A 25,577-nucleotide genomic window follows, 5' to 3' on the forward strand; every position below is an offset into this window, starting at 1 on the left:
GCAATGCACTGTTCCATAACACCTCTTTAACTATTAAAAAAAAAAAAGCAACAACCCTCTAGTGTTTCAGTGGATAGAACCATTTATTTCTTAATGGAGCTTTGTACAACCACCAGGGAGCTGGTGTAATAAGACACATACCTGCAGTGACTGAAACTGGACAGTAACACTTAGGATGAATAATATAGAAGAAAAAAACAAACAATGAAAATGCATAGGTATAGCACGCCAAATGTCATAAGAACTGGTGTGACATACACCATTTAGTGAGAGCAGTCTGGTACTTTTTATACTTAAAAAAAAAATCCAAGTATATGGATTTTTTTTTTTTTTTGCCACTTATCTGTAAGGAAGCAAATAAGGTAACTTCACTGACATTGATTTTCTACATAACAAAAAAAATGTTGAAAAATTGCACAAAAGTAAAGTCTTATGTCCAATAACACGTTATGGAAGTTTTTCTCTGCTGCTGGTGAATAATGAAATAGAGACATCTGCTGGCCGACAATATTTTATTTCTTTGTCAAGAAAGGTCAGTTCTGCACACAAGCGGCGATTGTGAAGAAAAGACAAAGAGCTTCTCACAAGGTCCACCTTTTATAGGGTGAATCACATTTGCAAGTGACACCTCCAGTCTCCTCAAAGGACCTTTTGATTGAATGATGAACTCATGGCTTTAACAATCAGTCATTTTGTTACCTTGCAAGAAAATGTACACACGCAGTAGGGGGATTTGGGTAAGGATATAGAAAAATTTGCATGCAGTGGGGGGTATTCGGGAAAGTTAGCATGTAGTGGGGAAGAGTAGTCAGGAAAGGATACGGGAACAAAGAAGGGAATCAGATGAAGAAGTTAAAATTCCATTACACACACTCAGGTTAAAATTTTGAATTTCAGAGTATTTCTTTGATTGTCCTATAAAGGGTTAAAGGTCACATTTCAGAGGAAATACAATCTTTCACAGCTTTAACCAGATGTTAGACAGCTTTCCCCCAGTAACATAATATCAGACTTCTCGCTTTTTATCATACACATTTTCCTGTGATGTGACAAACTCAGATTGGATTATGGATGTGCTGCCCCCTGGTGGACACAGATTCAGTTTGGGTTCATGTGTTTGTCTGTTCAGAGCTACCGTAGTTGTCATAATGCTACAGATGTCTTATCAGTTTAGTTACAGTTAAAGACCAGTTACTTTTGTTTTGGCCCTACAAACTATCTGTCTGTAAGTACTGTTATGTAATAAGATGTTAAATCACTGCTCATAGTCAGTTGAGGCTCTTTGTGTTACTAATACTTTTATTTTTGTGCATTAACGGAAGACTCTAATAGCGTTAGCATGCATATGGGATTTTCAATGTATTTCAGCATCGTGCTAATCACTACCATTAACTGACGTTTTTATTTGTATTTTTGGAACTGTGGCTCACTGTAAGTGAATGTTGTGTATAGTTACATAATACAAAGCAATGATACATTGTGTTTTGATGTGCTACACATTTTTTTGCTCATAAAAAATGAAATTATACATGATTTTAGTTGGTAGTTGACAAACACTTGTGAATACAGGATAATGGTTTATTATTTTCATGATTGGTGTTTTTTAAACAGTTGCTGCTTGAGGGGGGGTTGTTACTGCTTTTACTGTTTAGTCTGTTATAGCTTCCAAATATTCCATTATATTTCCATAAGTGCATCTGAATTTTGTTGTGTACCCTGTGTGTACACAATGACAAAGGAATCTTTCATCTTTAACCCTTTATAGTTCACTCATAGATTGGGATGTAACGATATAAAAATTTCATATCACGGTTATTGTGACCGAAATTGTCATGGCTATCATTATTATCGCGGTATTATTGAAATTGTGCTCAAAATTTTCAAAAAGTACTAATACACACTGAAATAATTTAACCAAGTTGTATTTAAAAAAAAAAAAAAAAGTATAAATAATAGACACAGTGTACCTTCTGTTGCAGAAACATTCAAATATTAACCCTTAGTGGTCTGAGCCTATTTTGGCCATTTGTCAGTACTTTTGATTTTGCCTTTATATACTATATAAACAAATGTTTACTATACCCATGTTTGGTATCTTTTTTTTTTTCAGCACAACTTCATTTACATCATCTGCCTATTATTTTTTCACTTTAACCTACTATAAAAACATAAAAGGCAGGAACCCCCCCCCCCAAAAAAAAAAAAAAAAAATCTGATTTGAAAAATGTATATAATTTATTGCATAAATAACACACAGATGCTTAACAAACCTTTTCAAAGACTTTAAAAGTGAACATTGGTTCCAAATATTAGGTAATATAAAATTAAAATTGTAATAAATTAAAACAGTACTCAAATATTTGATATAAAAGCATATCTTTACATAAGTGTTTTTTCCTCTAAAAGTGTGGTAATCAAACACGGTTATCATGATAATTAGAATTTAAACGGTAATACTAACTGTCTGCAATTTTACTGCGGTTTATTGTTATACCGGTAATCGTTACATCCCTACTCATAGAAATACTCTTAAATTCAAAACTTCAACCTTAGTGTGTTATTGGAGGACCTAACAAGAATGTGTTACTTTTGTGAAATTATTTATGCGATGAAGAAAATCAAGGTCAGTGAAGTTACCATATTTGGTTCCTTACCCATAAATGACAAAAAAAAAAAACACGTTAGGTGAAAGGAACATCACTTTTACAACATTATTTTCACTGTTACTATCAGACTAGGCATGTTTTTTACAAGGTTAGAAGGAGATGAAGAAGTCAGAAGTCAAATAAGCAACACAATGAACGAAACAAACAAAATGAGTCAGATAATAGATATTAACAAAATGAATAAAACATATGAATATAAACAACAAAATGAACAAAATTATTAAGAAAATGGACAAAGATGCACAAACATAAGCAGCAAAATCAATGAAAAATGAACAAAATGCGATAAAACAAATAAAAACTGAAGAGAACAGGCAAAAAAATGAACAAAAATAAACACTAATGAGTACCATGATGAACAAAAAGAGCAAGATAGATAGATAGATGTTAAACAAAAAGAATGACAATGATGAATACAAGCAACAAAATGAGCAAAAAATAAGGTACAAAATGGGCAAAAATGCATAAACATGTAAGGTGAAAGGATCATCACTTTTAGAACATTATTTTCATAGTTAACGTCAGACTAGGCATGTTTTTACAAGGTTAGAAGGAGATGAAGAGTCAGCGTCTATTTCTACATGTAAAATTCCGTGGTAACATGTGGAAATGGGCGTCCGTTCCGTGTGCGGCGTTCGTCTCGGCTGTGACCACAGGTCGCGGTTTCCTTATGCCACCCAGGGCAGGGTCAGGGAGGTTGATTGACTTGTGCCTTGACTCGCTCTGGCTTCTAGGAACTCTCCACCATCAATACCACATCATCATCATCACAAGCCAGACTGTGTGTGTTGAGTGTGTGTGTGTGGTCTCAGTTAATCACATGGTTCGGCTTTTCCCCCGCGTGCCTGCTGCTGGCCTATTTCCATGGTAACTACGCGAAGATGCGGGGACACGATCACATGAAACCTCACACACGTACATGAAGAGACTGCGCACGCCGGGCCGCCGGGAACGGCGCCGTGCGAGGGCTCGCCGGGGCTGGAGGCGAGTCGTACAGAGGATGTGTGATCGCACAACTCCAAACCCTCAGCGGGAGACACACAACACAACAACAACAACACACACTGTTACGCTGAGACAGAAGCTCAGGAGGCTGTTCTGGAGAGGAAAAATGGCACCAGGGGCAGGCGGCCAACACATTTAGAAAAGCATTAAGTACAGATAGATAGATAGATAGATAGATAGATAGATAGATAGATAGATAGATAGATATAACTATGATAGAGTATGAATATAAACAATAAAATAACAAAATAATTAACAAGATGGACAAAGATGTGCAAAACTTAGCAGCAAAATCTAGAAAAATGACAAAATGCTGATAAAACTGTAGAGAATAGGCAAGAAAAGGAACAAAAGAAACATATTAAAGAAGTACCTTTGACGAATAGAAAACCAAAATAGATAGATATTAACAAAATGAGTAGAAATTATGAATAGACAACTAAATGAACACCAAGAACACATGAATGCAAGCAACAAAATGAGCAAAAAATGTACAAAATGTACAAAAATGCCTAACATAAGAAGCAAAGTCCCTGAAAAATGAATAAAATGTGATAAAACTGAAGAGAAAGGCAAGGAAAATGAAGAAGAAAAAGAACACAACATAGGTACCCTTGATGAACAAAACGATAGATAGATAGATAGATAGATAGATAGATAGATAGATAGACAGACAGACAGACAGACAGACAGCCAGACAGACAGACAGATAGATAGATAGATAGATAGATAGATAGATAGATAGATAGATAGATAGATAGATAGATAGATAGCTAGATTTAAGCAAATGAGGCAAGGCAAGGCAAGTTATTTGTATAGCACATTTCAGCAACAAGGCAATTCAAGGTGCTTCACACAGGACATTGAAATGAAAGAACAAAAGAAACACATTTAAACATTATAAAAGAAACATAAAAGGTGATTAAAAACAGCAAGTAAGAAAACACATAAAAAAAAAAAATAGAATAACATAAAATAAAATGAAAACACACATATTAAAGTAAAAGTTGCAGTGCAGAGTTTCAAAGAGATATAAAGTTTAAAAAGTCAAAAGCCTTTTGAGTAGAAATTATGAATATAAACAACAAAATGAACAAAATGGACAAAGATACACAAACATTAGCAGCAAAATCTATGAAAAATGAACAAAATGCAATAAAACTGTAGAGAATAGGCAAGAAAATGAAGAAAAATGAACAGAAATAAGGACCTTGATGAACAGAAAAAGAAAAATAGACATAGATAGATAGATAGATAGATAGATAGATAGATAGATAGATAGATGGAGTTGCATAATGTTTCGACCACATTCACTCCTGTCATCCTCATCACGATGACCCCCTTCCGCCCCCACCCCCCCTCACCACCCAATCCCATGAGGCCATCCCAATCGCCACAGTGACGGTCCACGCCGCCTGCCTGCTCGCTGCAGCATCCCAGCGCCCTCTGGCCTTTTGCCAAGGGGGCGCTGTGGCAACGCATCCCAGCAACCAAGTGAGGGAGCTTTGCCAAAAACCGGGGAAGCTATAGGGGAAACAGCGGAGGGTTGGGTTGGCATGGGGGTGGGGGGGCGGGGGGGTGCAATGCGGATCCGTTAGCTACTGCCCTGTGGTGTTATGCAACTTCATGTACACACACCCACACAAACTGTGGGGTGGCAAACACACAAACACACACATACACACACACACACACAATACACACACACTCCACACACACACACACACACACACACTCACACACCACACACACAGGCTGCCTGTTTTTTTCAAGCAGACACGGAAGCGATGCTCGAACCAGCATAAGCTCCAGATAATGCCCCAAGTACCGATTATGAAATGACATAACAGATTTCTCCAAGCGGTCCAGAGTCATATCACTGATCAACGTTACCCAGACCGACACTGCTGTCTTTACGGTGCATCACGTGGTGGATAGCTGACCGGAATCTAACGTTAAAGTGGAATTACGCCATTTTGGGACACCAGGGGGTTGGAAAACATCAAACAAGCTGCCGGATACACAGCCAGTGTGTTGTAGCTAGCATGTTAGCAAACAGCTGTCTCATCACACATGTACCCGATGCAAACGATCATCATAATTAAGCCCGACGTGGACATGCTGCACTTGTTTACCTGAATGTTGAAAGGCTGCCCATGGGGGATGGAAAGAAAAAAACGAAAGAAAAAAAGCAGTGAACTCAGCTGAAGGTTCATATATATCCTCTGAAAGTGGACAAAAGACACTAACATATGGGTTTTGTCTTCAATTTTTAAAGTTTCAATTAGTTATTATGACATATTTGGCATCCAGGAACAACATCCGACAGCCATTTTGTTCTTTTTTTATGTGCAACATTGACTAAGATAGCATGTTTTCTAATGTGTTTGCAAAAAAATAAACAGAAAATGCACATGTAAAAGTAGTCTAGCTCCTATTTTTGGTTGGGTTTACAGCGTGTACGTGCTAATCTTTACGCTACAGAAGCTACCAGGCCATAATTTGAAGGAAGTTTGTATTTATTTTGTAAATTCTGTCGTTAATAAATAGAAGTGGGTCTAGAAATTTCTTATAAATGTTACTTTCTTGAAGAAATTTATAGAAGTGTACGTGTGTTTCTAGCATGTTGAAGTTTAGCCATATTATTTTGTTACCCAAGCTATTTCAGATTTCTTTACAATACACTAAGTTATTAAGATGTATTTAGAACCCAATTTTCCAGTGCTGATTTGGAGTATAAATAGCCTGGCAGGAACATTATTTATCAATTAATATTTACGAATAACATCCAATGGCCATTTTGTTCTTTTTTTATGTTTAACATTGACAAGATAACATGTTTTTCTGATGTTTGCAAAAAAAATAACAGAAATGCACATGTAAAAGCAGCCAACCTCCTATTTTTGGTTGGGTTTACATGCTAATCTTTACGCTACAGAAGGTACAGGCCGTAATTTGAAGGAAGTTTGCATTGTGGGAGGCCTTTATTAGTAAATTCTGTTGTTTAATAAATAGAAATAGGGTCTAGAAATTTCTTATAGATGTCACTTTCTTGTAGAAATTTGTAGAAGTGTACGGTGTGCTTAGCTAGCATGTTGAAATTTAGCCATATTATTTTGTTACCCATGCTATTTTGGATGTCTTTACAATACACTGAATTATTAAGATGTTTTTTGGAACCCATTTTTCCAGTGCTGATTTTGGAGTGTAAATTCCCTGGCAGGAACATTATTTATGAATTATTATGAATTATTATTTACGAATAACATCAACAGCCAGTATTTGTTAATTTTTTGGTGTGCAGCATGACAAGATAGCATGTTTTCTGATGTGTTTGCAAAAAAATAAACAGAAATGCACATGCAAAAGGAGTCAACCTCCTATTTTTGGTTGGGTTTACAGCGTGTACATGCTAATCTTTATGCTACAGAAGGTACCAGGCCGTAATTTGAAGGAGGTTTGCATTAGCGGGGCACCTTATTTTGTAAATTCTGTTGTTTAATAAATAGACATGCGTCTAGAAATTTCTTATAGATGTTACTTTCTTGTAGAAATTTGGAGAAGTGTACATGTGCATTGGAACTCATTTTTCCAGTGCAGATTTTGGAGTATAAATAGCCTGGCAGGAATATTATTTATGAATTATTATTTACGAACAAAATCCAATTACCATTTTGCTCATTTTTTGGTGTGCAGCATTGACAGGTAGCATGTTTTCTGATGTGTTTGCAAAAAAATAAACAGAAATGCACATGTAAAAGGAGTCAACCACCTATATTTGGTTGGGTTTATGATATCGTGTACATGCTAATCTTTACCTTAATAGGTACAAGTTTCATGATATAGTCCATGGCTGATGCTGTATACATTGTGAAGTTAAGTTGCTAATATTTAGATCACCGGCTGATGGGCCATCTCTGTCTTTGTTGTGTTCGTTAGCAATTTCGTCAAACATCTCCTCTTATGAAACTACTGCTCGGCTTCATTTCAAATTTTATATGTATCTTTCTTGGGACAATGTCGACAAAATTTGTTCACATTTGTGATAAATTTTGATTTTTGAATTTTTGAAATATTAAAAATTTGTCTTTACTTATAATCCATATTTTGGTGGTTTATAACAATGACATTTTTAGAGATATCAATCTAGTTACTATTGATCACTGATAGGAAGTCATATATGGACTTTCATTTGGGCCCATGACCTTTGACCTTGAGTGACCTTGAAGGGTCAAACTCAGGGTCACTAATGTCTAGATTTCAACAGTCTTCTTTTCCGAAACTACTGGTCAGATTCATTTGAAATGTTATATGTATCTTCCGTAGGACAATGTCTATAAAGTTTGTTCACATTTTTGAGAAATTTAGATGTTTCAATTTTTTTAGGAATTTTTCAAATATTAATAATGTGCCTTTACTTATAATGGTCCATATTTTGATGGATTATAACATAAATGTTATAGGTATCAATATAGTTACTATCAAACACTGATAGAAGTCATATATGGACTTCGACTGAACTAGTCGAGTTCTCCTCCAGTGAAGTACCGCCCACCACAGGACTCTCTAACATACCAGTAGAACCTGGCAAATTCAACTTGTTATTGATTCTGGGTTTTTTTTTGGTTTTTGTGTCTTGCAGGACTGAAAAGGAGCTAATAGAGCATCAAAGGCATCTCCTCATGGGAGCGACACTCCACCTAAATCAGCGTTCTTCTCACAGAATCTGCTAACGGATGCTTTGGACCAGTTCTCCTGCTAAATCCAAGGACCTAAAGAAAGAAAAGAAAACTCAACCACCGGCTAAATTTTTCAAACGTTCTAAAGTGAAAACACGGCTGTTGAGGGGGAGGGTTGTATGGGTACCGAATCCCATCCAAGACACACTCGATCTACACCCACCACCGCCGCCGCCGCCTCCCTTTCATTCCTCTTCCTCCCTTCATCTCCTCCTTCTCTACTTTTTCTCATTCTCCTTCTTGCTCTCTCATGGGAGTGACATAGAGGCCGTCGCTCGCTCTACTGCCCCGCCCCTTCCCCCGTCTCCGCGGAAACGGGGGCGTCCAGGTAGTGATGTCGTGGAAGAGGAACTACTTTGCGTCGGGTGGCGGAGCAGTAGGCGGGGTGCAGGGGCTGGTGAACCCGAGAACCATGACCTCCATCGCACCCAGCAAAGGCCCTGAGCACGAACCAGGACAGAACAGTTGTTTCCTGAACAGCGCTCTGCAGGTCAGTCATAAAAAAAACACACATATTTAAGATGTTTATGATTGTCCATGAGATTCACATAATCTCTGTTCATGAGCTGGGATTTTTTTTAGTGGTTATCATGTTGAGATGTGATACAACACATCAGTTAAGTGTTTCTTAAAGGTGCATTTAGTAGAATTTAATGACTCTTGCAGTAGTGGCTTTTCCATTGGTCATCTGCGCAAAACTTACCGATATTTACTAACTGTCAAAAAACAGAAGTGCATAATGTCGGTTTTTCCATTAAATCACAATGTGATGATTTGTTTATTTATTAACACGAGATGACACAAGAAGTCATTCCATAAACATGGCAACTAATGGAAATATTGTGTTGATTTACAGAAATATTCATTATTATTATATATTATCCCTCTATCTCATACTAAATTAAAAAATGATTCAGTTTCCTGTTTCCATGTTTGTTTTTAAAACTCTTCTTCTTTGCTTGCTGTATCGTCCATCAACATCGGTTTTTTGTATTCACGTGACTCTAGTTGTGGAAAAAGGTCTTCCATTGCAGTTTTGTGTGATATACCATTTGCACTACACCCAAAAGAAACACCTCTTGCCAGCGCAAAAACGTTTAATCGAAAAATGAGACTTTTGGCGAAATTGTCATTTTTTCATTAAGTAAATTTTTATGCACAAGTTATATTGAGGGTCAGTGGAAAAGCGACTACTGATTGCATGGTCCTAGATACCTCTGACTTCACCTTCCACTTACAAACATGTCATAAAAGCTGAAGCGATGTTATTGTTTTCTCCTCTGGACACAGCTCTAATTGAAAAGAATTGGGTTTGATCCTGAAATGTCAGTTTTTTTCTACACTGTGAATTGGATTATGAGGCGTATGAAGGTATAAAATTATTATGTGATGTTTATTATCTTTGCTGAGTTGTTGTAAATGCTTTAAAGGGTTACCTGTATTAATTCTACTTTGAAATATTAAAAATGACCTAAATTATCATCATAGTGTTTAGAATTAAGAGTTGTGAGGTTCTACTGAAGATGCCAATGTGTCGAATTGTAGAGATATGAACTGAATCTTGGGGGATTTATGTGACCACTAGAGGGAGTAGTGAGCCACTTTGACAGTCCTCTAATGGCGAAAAAAAATAAAGCAAGGCCAAGATGAGGTTGAGAACCACAAGACACAACTTTCAGATTAATAGAACAGACTGTGATAAAAATAGAAGCTGTTGTTTTCTCCACTAGACACAGCTGTAAATGTAAAGAATCTATATTATAAAAGCCAATTGGCCTCTGTGTGTGTGTGTGTGTCTTGGGATTCCACACTAAATCTGTACAGAGCTGACTGCTGCAGTTTGTCATACTTATGTATTTTTGGTCCAGGAACAGACTAGTGAAAATGGCAAGTTGATAGGACCAATAGTTTGAGAGATATTAGAAATTTTGGAATACAATAGCCTTACAATCATGTTACTACACCCAGAACGCTTTGGCAGTGACTGCTGGACAAATGCGATACAGCATGCACGAATACACAACAGCATAAAAACTACCACATCTAGAACCTGTGGATGCCCATGGGTCAACGCGCTAGTGGAGTTTGATGCTGAAATGTCAGGTTTTTTTCTACACAGGCGAGTTTGATTCTGAGGTTGATGAAGGTATAAAGTTATTATGGGATGTTGTTATTTTTTGCGAACGTGCTGTTTGTTGATCCACGGTTCAGACTAAACTGTGACAGTTCTGACCTTGTTTGTTGGATTCAAACAGATCTTTAGTTCAGCTACGACAACACAAACCAAACAGAACACAGAGGTGATTAGTGGTTTTACTGTGGCTGTTTTCAGTCTAAAAACAGAGCTAAGCTAACAGAGCTAAGCCAACAGAGCTATAATGTAAACTATCAGCTGATGCAGCACATGAAGATTATAAAGACCCAGTGGTATTTTGAGCGACTGTTAAAATAAGCATCTATGATTTTAGTTTGAAAAAGAACACCTGATGATTCCATAATACAGATGTGTGTAATATTTTATTCAGTCTGTGGATACATGTTGTTGATTTGTTGGTGATTTTGGTCCTAAGTGTGTTCTGGTACTGGACTGCCCCCTGCTGGTCAGAGTTTGGAATTTTAATACTACATTAGAACAACTATAAAACCTGTGATACATTTGGATGAAAACCTGTCTAGTGTTTGGTTTGACTCAACTACTGTAAAGCCGTTGTGGTTAACTCACAGGGACCCAGTGTGACATTTGTGGCAGTTCCCAAATGAATTTTTCTCTATATTAACCATACTTAAGTGGTTTATCCCCATTAATTGTAATATTATCTTCTGTATTTTGTGGTTTTTTCAGTGAAAATCAGCTATTTTCCAACATTTAAGTTACTGATCATGTAGATGTTCATAAAGGGTTAGAGCAAAGTTGAGGATTATTATATCAGAAATGGAGAAAACTGAAGAAAAGGGACTTTCTCAGCAAAATCTATCATTATCTGAACATAAACCCAGTGTGTCCATCCACTGTCATTGATCCAACTCCATGGGTTTTACTGGTGATCAATGTTGTAGAAGATGATGGTGTTGCCATGGTACCTACAGAGCCTCTGAATGTCCTAAAGGGTCATATCTGATGACCATGTAAAGATGAATAACTGTATTTTACACCAATTATTTACATGGATTAGTAGATCAACAGGGATTAGACAGTTTAGATCAGTAGATGATTTTGGTAGATGATGGATGTTTGGGTCTTTATGGGTTAAACAGAACCTAGTCTATCTGATGACATTAAGGGCTTATTATGAGGTAAATGAAAACACAACAGTTGATACCTGCAGGTGAATATACACTAATGAAAACATAATTATGACTTCTAGAATGTTTCTGCGACAAATGAAAGGAAAAACCTGATGGAAGTGGGTTCTCTGAGGACAAAGCTCTCATCTGTACAGCACCCAGAGCTCGTTGAATCATTCGATAAGTATGAAGAAAACATGCTGCGATCTTTAGAATCACTAGATCTCAGTGTGACTGAACACCTATTGGATGTATTTAGATTGATGTGTCAGACTGAACTCTCTATAACATCATAAAAACACAAATCCTGAGGTCTTATTAACACGCTTTATGTTAATTTTTCCTTAAATTTGTCACATACCTGTAGGGTTCAGAGAGGGTGAGTCTTTCCAAAATTGTTGTGTAGTTGTATTCCTTTCTTTAGACCAGTGGTTCCCAAAGTCCTAAACTGGAAATTTGGCATCTCCCCTCATTTTTGTGAACATAACTCCACATATAAGAGCATTTTTATGTCTTTTTAAATGTTCAAAATGTATAAGAATGAAGATTACACTTATTTTTTGTCAAATCAATATGATGAAAATGAAAATTTAAACATAAAAATGCGACAAGATGTGATGAAATAGTCAAACATGATGAAACAGTTGTAAAATTATTCAGTATGTGGAGTTAGAACAAGATGGAAAGAAAATGAGATTGATTTGAAGTCAAAGATGCAAAAGTCGTAAAAGATTTAAGATCAAAATAAGATGCAACAAGGTAAAAATTATTTAAAAGAGAAAGATGCAAAATATGAAAGTGACGTAAGCGATGCAGCAAAATGAAAATGATTTACAGGTAAAAGATGCAACAAGCTGAGAACGACAAAAGGAGTTTAATAGGTGAATCTACGACAAGATGAAAACACAATGTCAAAGATGCAACCACATGAAAGTGATTAAAAAGTAAAAAAAATACATGAGACATTAAAGATTCAACAAAATGAAAATTAAGGTAAAAGATGCGACAAGATAAAAACCATGTCAAAGATGTACTGAAATGCAAGAAAAATGGAACAACATGAAAACACTGAAGATGCAATGAGACAAAAATTATCTAATAAAGATGCAACGACATTAAAATGACATAAAAGATGCAACGAAACTAAATAATTTAAAGGTGAAAGGCGCAATGAGATTAAGGAGAGTTTAATAGATAAAGTTACATTAACCTTCTCATGTATAGTGGTCACTCCAGTGGACAGTTATTCTACAGCTGTTCTCTTGTATATTCATGGATTTGTTGTTTTAGTTCCATGCCAGCCAACACAGTGGACGCTCATGCATCATCCCATAAACTGGAATTCAGTCCATTACTGTAACTTTGCTGTTCTTGATAAACCTAATCTGCAGTAACATGTTTGGGTGTAAAGCAATGTTAATTGTTATTAGACTGTAATTACTGGTTGTTGTTTTTTTTCACAAAAAGTTTTTGTTTTTTTTGCATATTATCTCCATGAAGTGAATAATAAATAGTTGAGTAATATAATATAATAATAAATAGTATTAGAGTATGTTAAGTTGTGAGAAAACATGATTAGCAGCATTAAAAACGTTCTTATTGCATAGTTTTCCATATCACTTTCTGATATTAGGTTTTAAATACATGTTTCTTTGCTTCAAAAATTAAATGCATGACCTCCGGCTGAGTGGACATTTTTGTAACTCCTTAAAAACAAAAAAAAAAAACAACAACCTTGATTGCATTGTTTTTTTCACGCCTAGAGAGCAACAAAACACTCAGGAAATATTGACAAAGGTTCCATAATTCAAGCATGAAAGGGTTAAGATGAAAATAATAAAGATGCAACAAAATTAAAATCATTTATAGAAAAAGATGTAGAAAGATAAAAGAAATGACAAAGATGTAACAAATGCAAGAAGACAAAAGATTCAACAAGATGAAAACACTGAATATGCAAGACAATAAAATGATTTGATAAAGATGCAACAAGATGAAAATGACTAAAAGGTCTAACAAGAAAATTAGTATAAGATACAATAAGACAAAAAAAAAGATATTTTATTTGCAACACTAATTTGACAGTTTGTAGAAATGTATAAATTAAGTCTAGTCAAATGTTTTTCCTGTAAAAAAAAAAAAAGCACTGAAAACATTTTGGAGTCTCTGCTGTAAACGTTGGACACTTCTGCAGAACAAGCCTCATAGGAAGTTACTGCAGTTTTACTTCAATGCACCAAGAGAAACCACAAATAAAAGCAGAAAAAGTGCGCATCCACTGCAGCAGTGGTTATTAAAGTTTGCCAAGGATGAGATTAGCACCATATTAGCGTGTGTTTGCGTGTTTGGTTGGGTTTTGGCCGTGTTGTGGACATCCAGTTTGATGTAGATGCTACACTGATGCTGCTGCTGCTGCCGCTGCTGCATCTGCCTTCGTTCAGTCGTTCTTCACACACAAAACACACACTTCCCTCCTCCCAAGACTTCCAGCTGGCACAAATAGACCTCCACTCGCACACTAGTTCCTCTCGACTACTGGCTTGAACAGAAGGAAAAGCGAGAGGAGAGGGAGGTCGGAGAACGAAGCTGAAGAAGGGAGGTCTGTGATGGGGCAGAAGCTCGGGATAGATGAAAGAGAAGAAAAGTTGCTGAGGGACGACAAAGAGAAGACCGGAGGGATGAGACAGCATACAGTATGAAAAAAGCCAAGAGAACAATAAAGGCGATACCGTCGGGAGAAACAGCGGGATTAAAGAGTCAAATAAGGTAAGGGTTGAAGGGGGGAGGTGGGGGTGTGGGGGGGTGTCCGAAGCCGAGCATACAAGGCGGAGGGAAGGAGACGGGGATGGCGTGAAGGACGGGAAGTTCATTTGTGAAAATGAAGAAAACGCCTCAACAAAGCAGCAAATCAGCTTCAGCGAGGAGGGAAATGGGCCACTTCAAGGACACACATGTACTCACGCATGCACGGACAGAGGACGAGGATGTTTAGCAGGACACGGGATAAAACCAGACATCATCACAGCATCGACAAGTTCCTCCTGCTGGATGACACAGGGGAAAAGGGCTACAGCAGAAAATGATAGTTAATTAAGTTAGGGCTTCATCTTTGGGTGTAGAATCACCTCTTACAAAACACAGTCAGGTTACAACCAAACCATAACAAGTTGTTCCTCTAGTTTTCTCTGGAGGTTTGGTCTGTGTGTGATACTTTTCATCAGTGTATCTGACTAGAAAACCCTGCAATTTTCATCATTTTGCACCAAAATTATTCCATTTTTATTGTCTTGATACAGTTAGCGACCATTTGGGAAAATGAAGAGACACATTTCGGAATTGGTAGGAACCAAAGACAGAGCAAAATTCTATTGAGTGGCCAGAAACATAAGGTTAAAAGGTCATACAAGGATATAGAATCATGATGCATAATCTGAAGTATAGTTTTCCCACCAGTTTACTGGGGTTTTTGGAGGTTGTGTGATGCTTTTCATCAATGTATCTAGGGATGGGAATCGAGAACCGGTTCTTTTTGAAAACCGGTTCCCAGTAGCTCAATTCCTTGGAATCGTTTGCCTGCCTGCTTAACGATTCTGCTTATCGATTCTGCTTTCGTTGTGCATGCGCGATGACGTCACACGTACGCTGCATTGTTTTGGTCAGAACGTGGCCAACATGGCGTTGAGGCAGAAACGGTCTAAACAGACGACACCAGGTCCACTTACTTGTAAGACTGTCAAAGCTTCCATGTCTTCAGAAGGGTGGAATCCCTCCAATATCCTCAAACATTTGTCCACAGCATGCGATTCATTTACAGGAAGGTCACGTATTTGATACTCTACTCAGCGGTGTTTGTGAATGTAGCGGCAGAGTGAATGCCGGGCCGGTTCCGGTTCCGGTGTGGGCAACAAACGTCACAACTCCTCAAATACAAGTTTCTGAAGGTAAGAAGGGAAAGGAAATGAGGTGCACAACAACGGGAGACAAGCCGAGCCGAGTCGAACAGGTTCCACATAGTAGAAATGCGGCAATAGAGGAATTAGTAAAGAGTCTTTAGTTTCACTTGCAGTGTATGCCCCCCCCCCCCCCCCCCCCCCCCCCCGAACCGTAACCGGCCCGGCGTCATCTGTTATTATAATTTGTACGTACTGTATATGTTATATTTTCTGTGCAGAGATGGACATATAGAAGACAGTTAATGCAAACACACCTGTTTGTACTCTTTTATTCCCTCACCCAATGAGAATCGATAAGAGAATCGATAAGGAATCGGATCGATAAGCAATATCAATAATGGAATCGGAATCGTTAAATTCTTAACGATTCCCATCCCTAAATGTATCTGACTAGAAACACTACAATTTTCATCATCTTGGACCAAAGTATTACAATTTTATTGTCTTGATACAGTTAGCAGTCAATTGGGAAACTGAAGAGACATATTTTGGAATTGGTAGGGACCAAAGACAGAGCAAAAGTCTATTGAGTGGTCAGAAACATCAGCCTATAAGGTCATATGAGGATCTGTTTAAGGTAGAATCACGAGTCATAATCTGAAGTATAGTTTTTCCCTCTAGTTTACTGTGGTTTCTGGAGGTTTTGTCTGTGTGATGCTTTTTGTCAGTGTATCTGACTAGAAACACTGCAGTTTTTACCATTGTGGACCAAATTATTACATTTTTATTGTCTTGATATAGTTAGCAGCCAATTGGGAAACTGGAGACACATTTCTGAGATGGTAGGGACCAAAGACAGCAAAATGTCTATAAAGTTGCCAGAAACATCAGGCAAAAATGTCATATAAGGATATAGAGTCATGATGCATAATCTGAAGTAAAGTTTTCCCTCTGGTTTACTGTGGTTTTTGGAGGTTGTGTGATGCTTTTCGTCAATGTATCTAGCTAAAAACAGTGCAATTTTCATCATTTTGGACCAAAATGATTACATTTTTATTGTCTTGATACAGTTACCAGTCAATGGAGAGACTGAAGAGACACATTTTGGAGTTGGTAGGAAGCAAAGACAGAGCAAAAAGTCTACAAAGTGGCCAGAAACATCAGGCTAAAAGGTCATAGGAGGATCTGTTTAAGGTAGAATCATGATGGTCAATCTCAAGTATAGTTCCTTCTCCTAGGTTCTTGTGGTTTCTAGAACTTTAATCTGTGTGTGATGCTTTTCATTCTGCTATCTGGCTAGAAATTGCTACAATATTGTGACAAAATGTGGATGAAGTGAGGTTCTTAGATTGCAGCAGCCTATTTTATTTTGATGGGGTTTTACAGTCAATCAAAAATATTTCCCACTAGCATAATTCTACAACATCAAAACATCTTTGAAAATACACTTTATGTCCTCGATACAATTAAAGAGACACATTTGAGAGGACTTGTTAGAGACCAAAGACGGAGCAAAAAGTCTATAACGTGGCTAAAAACGTGTTCAGGTTAAGGCTAGGTGATCAGGAGGCCGGTTTTCCTCTAGTTTTCCGGAGGGTTTATCTCTGATGCTTTTTGTTGTTATATTTGACTAGAAACTTAATTTTTGCATTACTTTTTGGACTGAAATTATTACAATATTTTAATCTAGATGAAGTATACAAACTCATCCACAACTGTACGTACAGTTGCTGTGTTTCCATCATTGATCTAGATTGGTGTGGCCTATTTTGTTGTAGCCTGACTCAAAAACATTGAACCCACATGTGACAGACTTCAGGTAATTCTTCCTCATTATTTCAGAAGCAGCAAAACGAGATGTAACTCAGACTGTGCAGGTTGATGCAGACGAAACCCAAACTCTTTAGTACAGAAACACACTAAAGTATCGCCTTTAACAGACTGACATAAACTCACTAGCATAGTGACCTTGGCTAGCGTTGGGAGGTTTTGATGTCACAGTAGGAAAAGTAGATCATATATCAATTTAAGATTATAAAGATTGTTGTTGTCCTGTCTTTATTTTACTCCTATCCTCTGATGATACTTTGACAATGAGCTAACAGGGACATATATTATATTATATATAGATATACAAACAGTAAATACTTGTTTGGTGTTGATTTGGTTGTTGTGACCAAAATAAATAGTCAGTGAAGGTAGTAAATGCCGAAGAAGCCAGATGGGTAAATTATTAGTAAAAAAAAAAAGTGGCAGTAATGTGGTGAAAAATGCAAAACAAACCTAGTTTTTTGTATTTTTTGTGATTTAGCACTTACCTCACAACATTAAATCAGAGTAAAAAATGAGCGCAATGTGAGTTTTTACCCTTGGCCACACTGGCCGCAGGGTATTGTCATCAGTTGGTCATCCGTAGGTCCGTCCAAAACCTTTGGCATGCGCTAATAAGTCAGGCTGAGGGTTTTTATGGGATGAAAATGATGTAAAATATGGTTGTTTTAAAGTATTCTTTATGGTCATAATAGGACAAATTCTTCAAATCATTTCACAAATCTAGAAGCAGAACATTGAAAACAGTGGTCATGATACAATAAAAGTCATGATGCATGAATAGAATTAAGTAAAACTTCAAAACATCCAAACAGTGAAACAAAATAAACCCTAAAGACAAAAACTGCCACATAAAGAAAGATCTAAAGAAACAGTCTATGCCTATGGTCCAGGCCTAGACTGTTGTACTTGCAGGACCTGGTTGCAGATTTTGAGCTGAAGGATCAGATTTAGGACCAACTCTGCAGCATCACTAATCCTATTGAATTTATCGTGAGTGAAATGCCCTCCTCCCTGTTCTCCAGTCCCTGAGGGCCCCTTGAGCAAGGCACTTAACCCCCTGCTGCTGCAGCAGAGCCCAGGGTTATGTAGATGTGGGTAATTTAATGAGGCGCTGGAAAGTAAAGTGAACATGCTCAGCAACTTTTCCCTGAGTAAACAGAGGTAAAAGTAAAACAGTAAAGGAGTTGGAGAACATGTCGTGTTGAGGTTGTGGTTCAGAGGCTTTGGGTCTGCAGGTTTCTGCAGTTGTGCAGTCGGTTGTTTTGTTGATTAACCTATATTTTTAACTGATAATTGAAATTGAAGGTGGTTTTCCTTAAGTCATGAAGTAGCCAGTGCACTGGGGTCATCCTTTGTTACTGAAATATTTATGTGTTGACTTGAAAATCGCTGGAAGGTGCTCATGTATGAGTTTTTTGTCCTTAAATTATGCAGTATGACTCAGAAATTGCAGCTAAAACAGAGAACACTTTCCCCAGGACATATTTCTCCATTTGAGCTCAGATTTAATTCTTTTTGTAGGGATATTTTTCCATAAATTGTTAAAGACTCAATATGAGAAGTTTGTGTTGGAGTCTGTTTTATGCTAGGAGTTGGTAGTTGTTTTTTTCTTTTTAGCCTTGGCCCTCACCGCAGGGTATTGTCATCAGTTCGTCTGTCTGTATGCGCAAAAACTTTGGCATGGACTGAAGGTCAAGGGTTTTCAAGTGTAGGAATGTTATGTTTTTTTTGTTTTTTTTTTTAAATCTTACTGGCTGATGGACCATGAGCTATTATGAAGGTGTTGTTTCTGGCGTCGTCTTCAACTTCATTTTCATCTTCGTTTTTGTCTTTGTTAGCAATTTTGTCAAACATCTTCTCCAAGGAAATTACAGGTCGGATTCATTTCAAATTTTATATGTATCTTCCTTGGGACAATGTCTGCAAAGTTTGTTCACAGTTTTGAGAAATTTAGATTTTTACATTTTTGACAAATTTTTGAATTATTAAAAAAATGCCTTTACTTATGGTCCGTTTTTTGATAACTTGTAACATGTAAATTGTTAAAGATATCAATATAGTTCCTATTGATCACTGATAGGAAGTCATATATGGACTTTAATTTGGGTTCATGACCTTTGACCTTGAGCAACCTTGAAGGGTCAATCTGAAGGTCAACAATGTTTAGATTTTAACATTCTTCTTCTCTAAAACTACTGGTCAGGTTCATCTCAAATTTTATATGTAGCTTCCTTGAGACACTGTCTACAAAGATTTTTTCACAGTTTTGAGAAATTTTGACTTTTGGATTTTTGAGAAATTTTTGAAATATTAAAAATGTACCTTTACTTATAGTGGGCCAAATTTTTTATGGTTTATAACATGTCAATGGTTCCAGATATCAATGTATTTCCTATTGATCACTAATAGAAGTCACATATGGACTTTGATTGCATTAACTGAGTTCTCCTCCAGTGAAAGAACCACCCACTTCTGTTTTAGATTGATCTGAATCCAGACCACAGGACTGGAACATAGAACAGAACCTGACAACCTCACACATTCAACTGGGGATTAGTAGTATTGAAGTTTTTCTGCAGCAACAGATGAGCAGAAAAAAAAAGCAGTGAAGAACTCTGGATGTCAGAAAAGACAAGACCTCTAGATAAATAATCAGTGACGATGTTTTAATGCATGTGGGCAAAAGACTTCAGCACAAACTTCATGTATGTACTAAAGAAAACCAAACAACTGCAACTTGTTGTGCAATAGGTTCATGTTTCCACCTGTAGAAGCATTGTTTGTACGCATTTTTTGTATATCCATCATCATTTGCTTGTGCTTCTGAGTCAATTTGTGACAGTGAGGATTATATGTGTGATCATTGGAGCTGTGATCATTTTGCACAATCACTACAGTGATTTTCATTAATTTATTTTAACGTGACTGGCGGACACAGTCAGTATATTTACATGACTATTTGATGAGCACCATCTTAAAGTAATGTTACCTGAAGGGAACTAGCACCACTACTTGAATTGTTCTTGTACTTTCATCCCCTGGACATGAATTTTCAGAGTGAAAATGCACTGGAATATCCATAAATTAATCAGTTTTATTTTATTTTTAGGATTAGATTTTTTTTTTTTTTTGTACATTGTACATTTTTAGGATACCTGGTATTAGTCAGTTGAACAGTCTTTCAACCTTTTTAGCTCAACCTGCTGTTTATCTCAAGTCATTTAAGTTCTATTACTTGGCTGACTGATAATGGGAACTTACTGACATTAATATTTAGAGCTGAAACAATTAATTGACTCAAAGCGATCCAAAAAAATCATTCAACCACAGTTCTCCTGAATCAAAGCTTTGTTTCTTTCATTTCTCTGCTGTTAAACATTGGTTCCACTGTTGTGTTTCACACGGACGCTTATTGTGACGCACAAACAAGCTTCAATTCAGGAAAACTGCAATAGAATATTTCCCTTTAATCAGTTCGAGTCCATGAATTGAATTGTGAATTTTTGCATTTGCTTCAAGCACCTAAACGATTAATCGTTTCAGCTCTATTAATATTGTAGATTTCACACTTTGACACATACAGTCAGGTCCATAATTATTCAGACAGTCACATATTTTCTAGTTTTCCTCTGTTTACCCCCACAGTAGATCTGACATTAACCAATTGAGATGTGGTTAAAGTGTGGACTTAACACTTTAATGGTAGATTTTTCTTTTTAAGTGAGATGTGAAGAAAGTAGATGGTCAGTTGTGGTAGAAAATTATTATTTACAATCAGAGCAGAAAAAATATTTTAGAAATTTAACGGTAGAACATTTAAAATCATAGTCATGGGTAACAAAAAAATCAAAGTTGAAAGAAATTAAGTAAATTTAAACCAAACTAACCAATGTAATGATATTTATCCCATAATATAAAACTATATTCTGACCGTATTAGTCATTACTGTTTTGTATCCCAGACCCCCGTTGGAAAAGAAACACCTGAATCCAACGTGTCCACATACTTTTGTCCACATAGTGTAGGAGGAAGAAGAAACAAACAAAATGATGGAAGAGCCGAGGAAGGCCTGGAGAAAGAGATGGAGGGATGCACTTAGAGGAGGAGAAAAAGAGCGAGATGGATGGCGGCCGGGATGGATGAAGAGAGATGGGCAGAGGGAAAGTGTGCCCTCCTTGTGGCTGCTGCAGTGCTGTGCAGGAAGCCGATTCATCACCACCAAATAAACTCCAGAGAGAGGAGGGGAAACAGAGGGGGAAAGATAGAAGGCATACACTGGCGTCAGCATGCACTCCGTCATCCTCCACCCCCTCCTCCCTCGTCCCTCCACCTATCACTCTCTCCTCGGTATTGCTAAGGTTGCCGTACATATTGCTTTTGTGTTTGTGTGTCCAGGAGTGTCATTTCCCAGCATGCACAAAGCCTGCGCATGTAAACGTACAAGTGTAGGGATGGAAACGGATCAGAATTTTGCCATTCTGGTCCCATTATCAATATCACTTCCCTGTTGATTCTCTTATCGATTCTTATCGGGGTCCAAACTCATTTTATGTCTGGGGCCACATTCAGCCCAATTTGATCCCAAGTGGGCCAGATCAATAAAATAATTGGCATTATAACTAGGGGTGTAAGAAAATATCGGTTCTGCAATATATCACGATATTTCATTTCACAATACTGTATCGATATTAAAAAGTACTGCGTTGATATTTTTAAGTATTTATTCAAACTAGCGGCATTGCACCCGTGGTGCCATTGTACAATAGCATGAGAGGCTAAAAGTGCCCAGCATACCTCACAACATTTGCATATGGACATAAAATTGTGCATAGTAAGGTAGTCAGGTAATGTTTGTATTCATTTGGCGAGTTTGGTGGCGATCGGGCCTGTGAAGGTCCGAGGTGAGGTTGGACCCGGTCTGTGGTGAGCTCAGACCTGGTCCGAGGTGAGCTGGGACCCTGTTAAAATCTCCCAGCATACCTCACAACATTTGAATATGGACATAAAATTGTGCCTAGTTGATAGTCAAGTAATGTTTCTATTCATCTGGCGAGTTTGGCGGCGATCGGGCCTGTGAAGGCTGAGGAACATCCGTACAAACGCCCTCCTGTGCTGCAACATTGAGCGGACATCGAGCAGACATCGGACAGACACAAAATGTGCATTATATAGTAGAATACAGATATTGTGGAGGTTCATTTTTGTTTTTCTTTTTGTTTATATTTTATTTATTATTTTTTTTAACACTCTTTTATTAAATAATGTTAGTTCCTTTGTTGGAATTGCACAAAAATAATGCAATGTTAGTTATGAACTAATACATTATGAACATCTTGTGCAATCCCAACAAAGGAACTAACATTATTTAATAAAAGTGTAAAATAATAATAAATAAAATATAAACAAAAAAGAAAAACGAAAATGAACCTACACAATGTCTGCATTTGAATAAATACCTAAAAATATGGATACAGTAGTTTTTAATATCGATACAGTAGTATGAAATGAAATATTGCCATATATTGCAGAACTTCTTACACCTCTACTTAGTAACAGGCGGAATATTGTTAAAATTGCACTTAAGTTTCTTTAGACATTTGAGGTCATTCTCATTTTATTGTTAGAGTAGTTTGTTAATGTAAAAATTTTAATAATTTCATGTTATTTTTTGTAAACACACCTTCTGCTCAATCAAATTAAAGTTTCTGAAGGTAGAGGAAAGGAAAATTAGCTGCATAACAGCGGGAGGCTTAGAGGAATTAGTAAAATGTCTATAGGTTTCACTTTCACTTTAAGGTTCGATAGTGATGCGCGAGTCTGGTTTTTTTCAACCTGCGGGGCTTTTGTGGAATTATTTGACCCGACCCACGAGTAACCCACTGATCCGTGCATCACTAACGTACGGCACAGAACGTACCCCCTTATCAAACCTGGACGGACCTGTCCATAGACGCACTACAGCAGTGGCAAACATACGACCTGTGGGCCAAAACCGGGCTGCCAAAGGTTCTAATTTGTCCCACAGTATGAATTTGGAAAGTGCAAAAATGATACTGAAGTTATTAAGAGTCAAAGGTGTCATAGTTGTTTTAGTTCACGTTCCACATTCAGCCCATCTGGGATCTACAGTAAGAATAATAGTATAATAACCTATAAATAATGACTCCAAATTTAAACCAAAGTTTCATTGTAAAAAGTCGGTATCGAATCGGTATCAGATTGGTATCAGCAAAACTAATCCTAAAAAAAAATCAGATCAGATTGGAAGCAAAAAAATCCAGATCAAGACATCACTAGTGTGGTGCATTTATGGTGATTTTTTTTTTTTTTTTTTTTTTAAATTTTTACTGAATTTGCCCTTAAAAGTAATATACAAAGCACAGTTCATGTTGTAAGTCTGACCAGTACAGTTACAGTTTAAGGAAACAGTCTAAGGAACTGAGCTACTGGGATCCAGTTGTTGTATAGAAGTGGTTCTGGATTCCCATCCATAGTGTTCTATAAGTGTGTGGTGCTGTAGGTCTGAGCAGAAGCCTCAGGGACAGCCTTGTGTCAATATTATCTTTGAGCACGCCCAATGAATGTACTAACAGCTCTTTCCTCTAATTATGCACTGGAGAGGAGGGAGGGAGGGAGGGAGAGGTGGATGAAGGGGGAGAGGAGGACGAAGAGGAGGACAACGACTAAGAGGAAGAAGAAGAGGAAAATGAAGAAGAAGACAGATGAAGAGGAGGATGAAGAGGAGGACGAAGAGGAAGAAGAAAAGAGGAAGAGGAGCTAGAGGAAGAGGAAAGAAAGAAGAAGACAGATGAAGAGGAGGATGAAGAGGAGGGAGGACTACTAAGAGGAAGAAGACAGAGGAAGAGGAAGGCAAAGAGGAAAAGGAAGAAGACGGAAGAAGAGAAGGATGAAGAAGAGGAGGAGGATAAGAGGAAGAAGACGAGAGGAAGAGGAGAAAGAGGAGGACAAGAGGAAGGCAAAGAGAAAAGGAAGAAGAAGACGGAGGAAGAGGAGGAGGAAGAATAAGAAGAGGAAGAAGAAGACAAAGAGGAGGAGGAGGAGGATGAAGAGGGAGAGGTGGATGAAGAGGAGGAGGAAGAAGAGAAAGAGGAAGAGGAGGAGGAAAAATAAGAAGAGGAAGAAGAAGACAAAGAGGAAGAGGAGGACAAAGAGGAAGATGAAGAGGTGGATGAAGAGGAGGAGGAAGAAGAAGAAAAAGAAGAAGAGGAGGACGAAGAGCAAGATGAAGAGGAGGAGGAAGAAGAGGACGACGAAGAGGAACAGGAGGACTAAGAGGAAGAGGAGGAAGAAGAAGACAAAGGAAGAGGAGGACAAAGAGGAAGAGGAGGAAGAGGAAGACTAAGAAGAGGAGGATGAAGAGGGGGAGGAAGAAGAGGACGATGAAGAGGAACAGGAGGGGGAAGAGGAAGAAGACGAAGAGGAAGAGGTCTAGCTCATGCAGCCGTTAGCGTTCCAGTAGTTTGCTCGTTCCTTCTGCACCTGTCTGTGTGTGTGTGTGTGTGTGTGTGTGTGTGTGTGTGTTCCTCTTTCCGTCTGTCCCTCAGTGTCAGTCTTGTCTTGTCTGTTGTGTGGTTGCAGACAGTGTCATCAGTGGAATATTCACTCAGTGGGAAAAACGCTGAACCCCTCCAGAGCTGCAGAGTCCAAACAGACGGCTCCTTTTACAGGAGATCTATGGAGTTGGTGTTAATAGAAGAGTGGAAATGTCAGTTCAGTGGAAGGCAGAGGAGGAGCTATGAGCACAGATGGATATTAGCATTGGAGTCCAAGTCCTTTCAGTTCAGGTTCCACATTCACACCAGTATGATCTCAAAGGGTCTAACCAGTAAAATAAGAACCCATAAATAATGATACCTCTGAATATTTATCTGTGTTTTAGAGGAAAAAACAGTACAAGTACATGATGAAAATGTTTACATCTACAAACTATGCTTTAAACATGTGACAAACATGAACAGCCATAAATCATTTTTTAACCTTTTTTATTGTTTATTTTTACTTTATTTATTTATTTATTTATTTATTTTTTACTTTTATTATTATTTTTTTTTTAAATTCAAATTTTTATTCAGAACAGTGTCAAAACATGTTCAAACATGTAACATGTTCAAAGTGCTGGAGAACAACTCAGTGAC

The 25,577-nt window shown here is 37.5% G+C and overlaps 1 protein-coding gene across 1 annotated transcript in view; it reads left to right on the forward strand.

Moving 5' to 3' along the window:
* The first annotated feature begins 8,690 nt into the window (after positions 1–8,690).
* usp54b (ubiquitin specific peptidase 54b) overlaps positions 8,691–25,577 on the forward strand; it is a 101,019-nt gene continuing 84,132 nt past the window's right edge. Inside the window, exon 1 of the mRNA XM_030121937.1 lies at positions 8,691–8,900. Within this exon, the coding sequence (XP_029977797.1) occupies positions 8,745–8,900 (156 nt within the window). The 5' untranslated portion in view covers positions 8,691–8,744. The remainder of the gene's footprint in view (positions 8,901–25,577) is intronic.

This window comes from Sphaeramia orbicularis, chromosome 19 (genome assembly GCF_902148855.1).
Source record: "Sphaeramia orbicularis chromosome 19, fSphaOr1.1, whole genome shotgun sequence".
Classification (NCBI taxonomy): Eukaryota; Metazoa; Chordata; class Actinopteri; order Kurtiformes; family Apogonidae; genus Sphaeramia; species Sphaeramia orbicularis.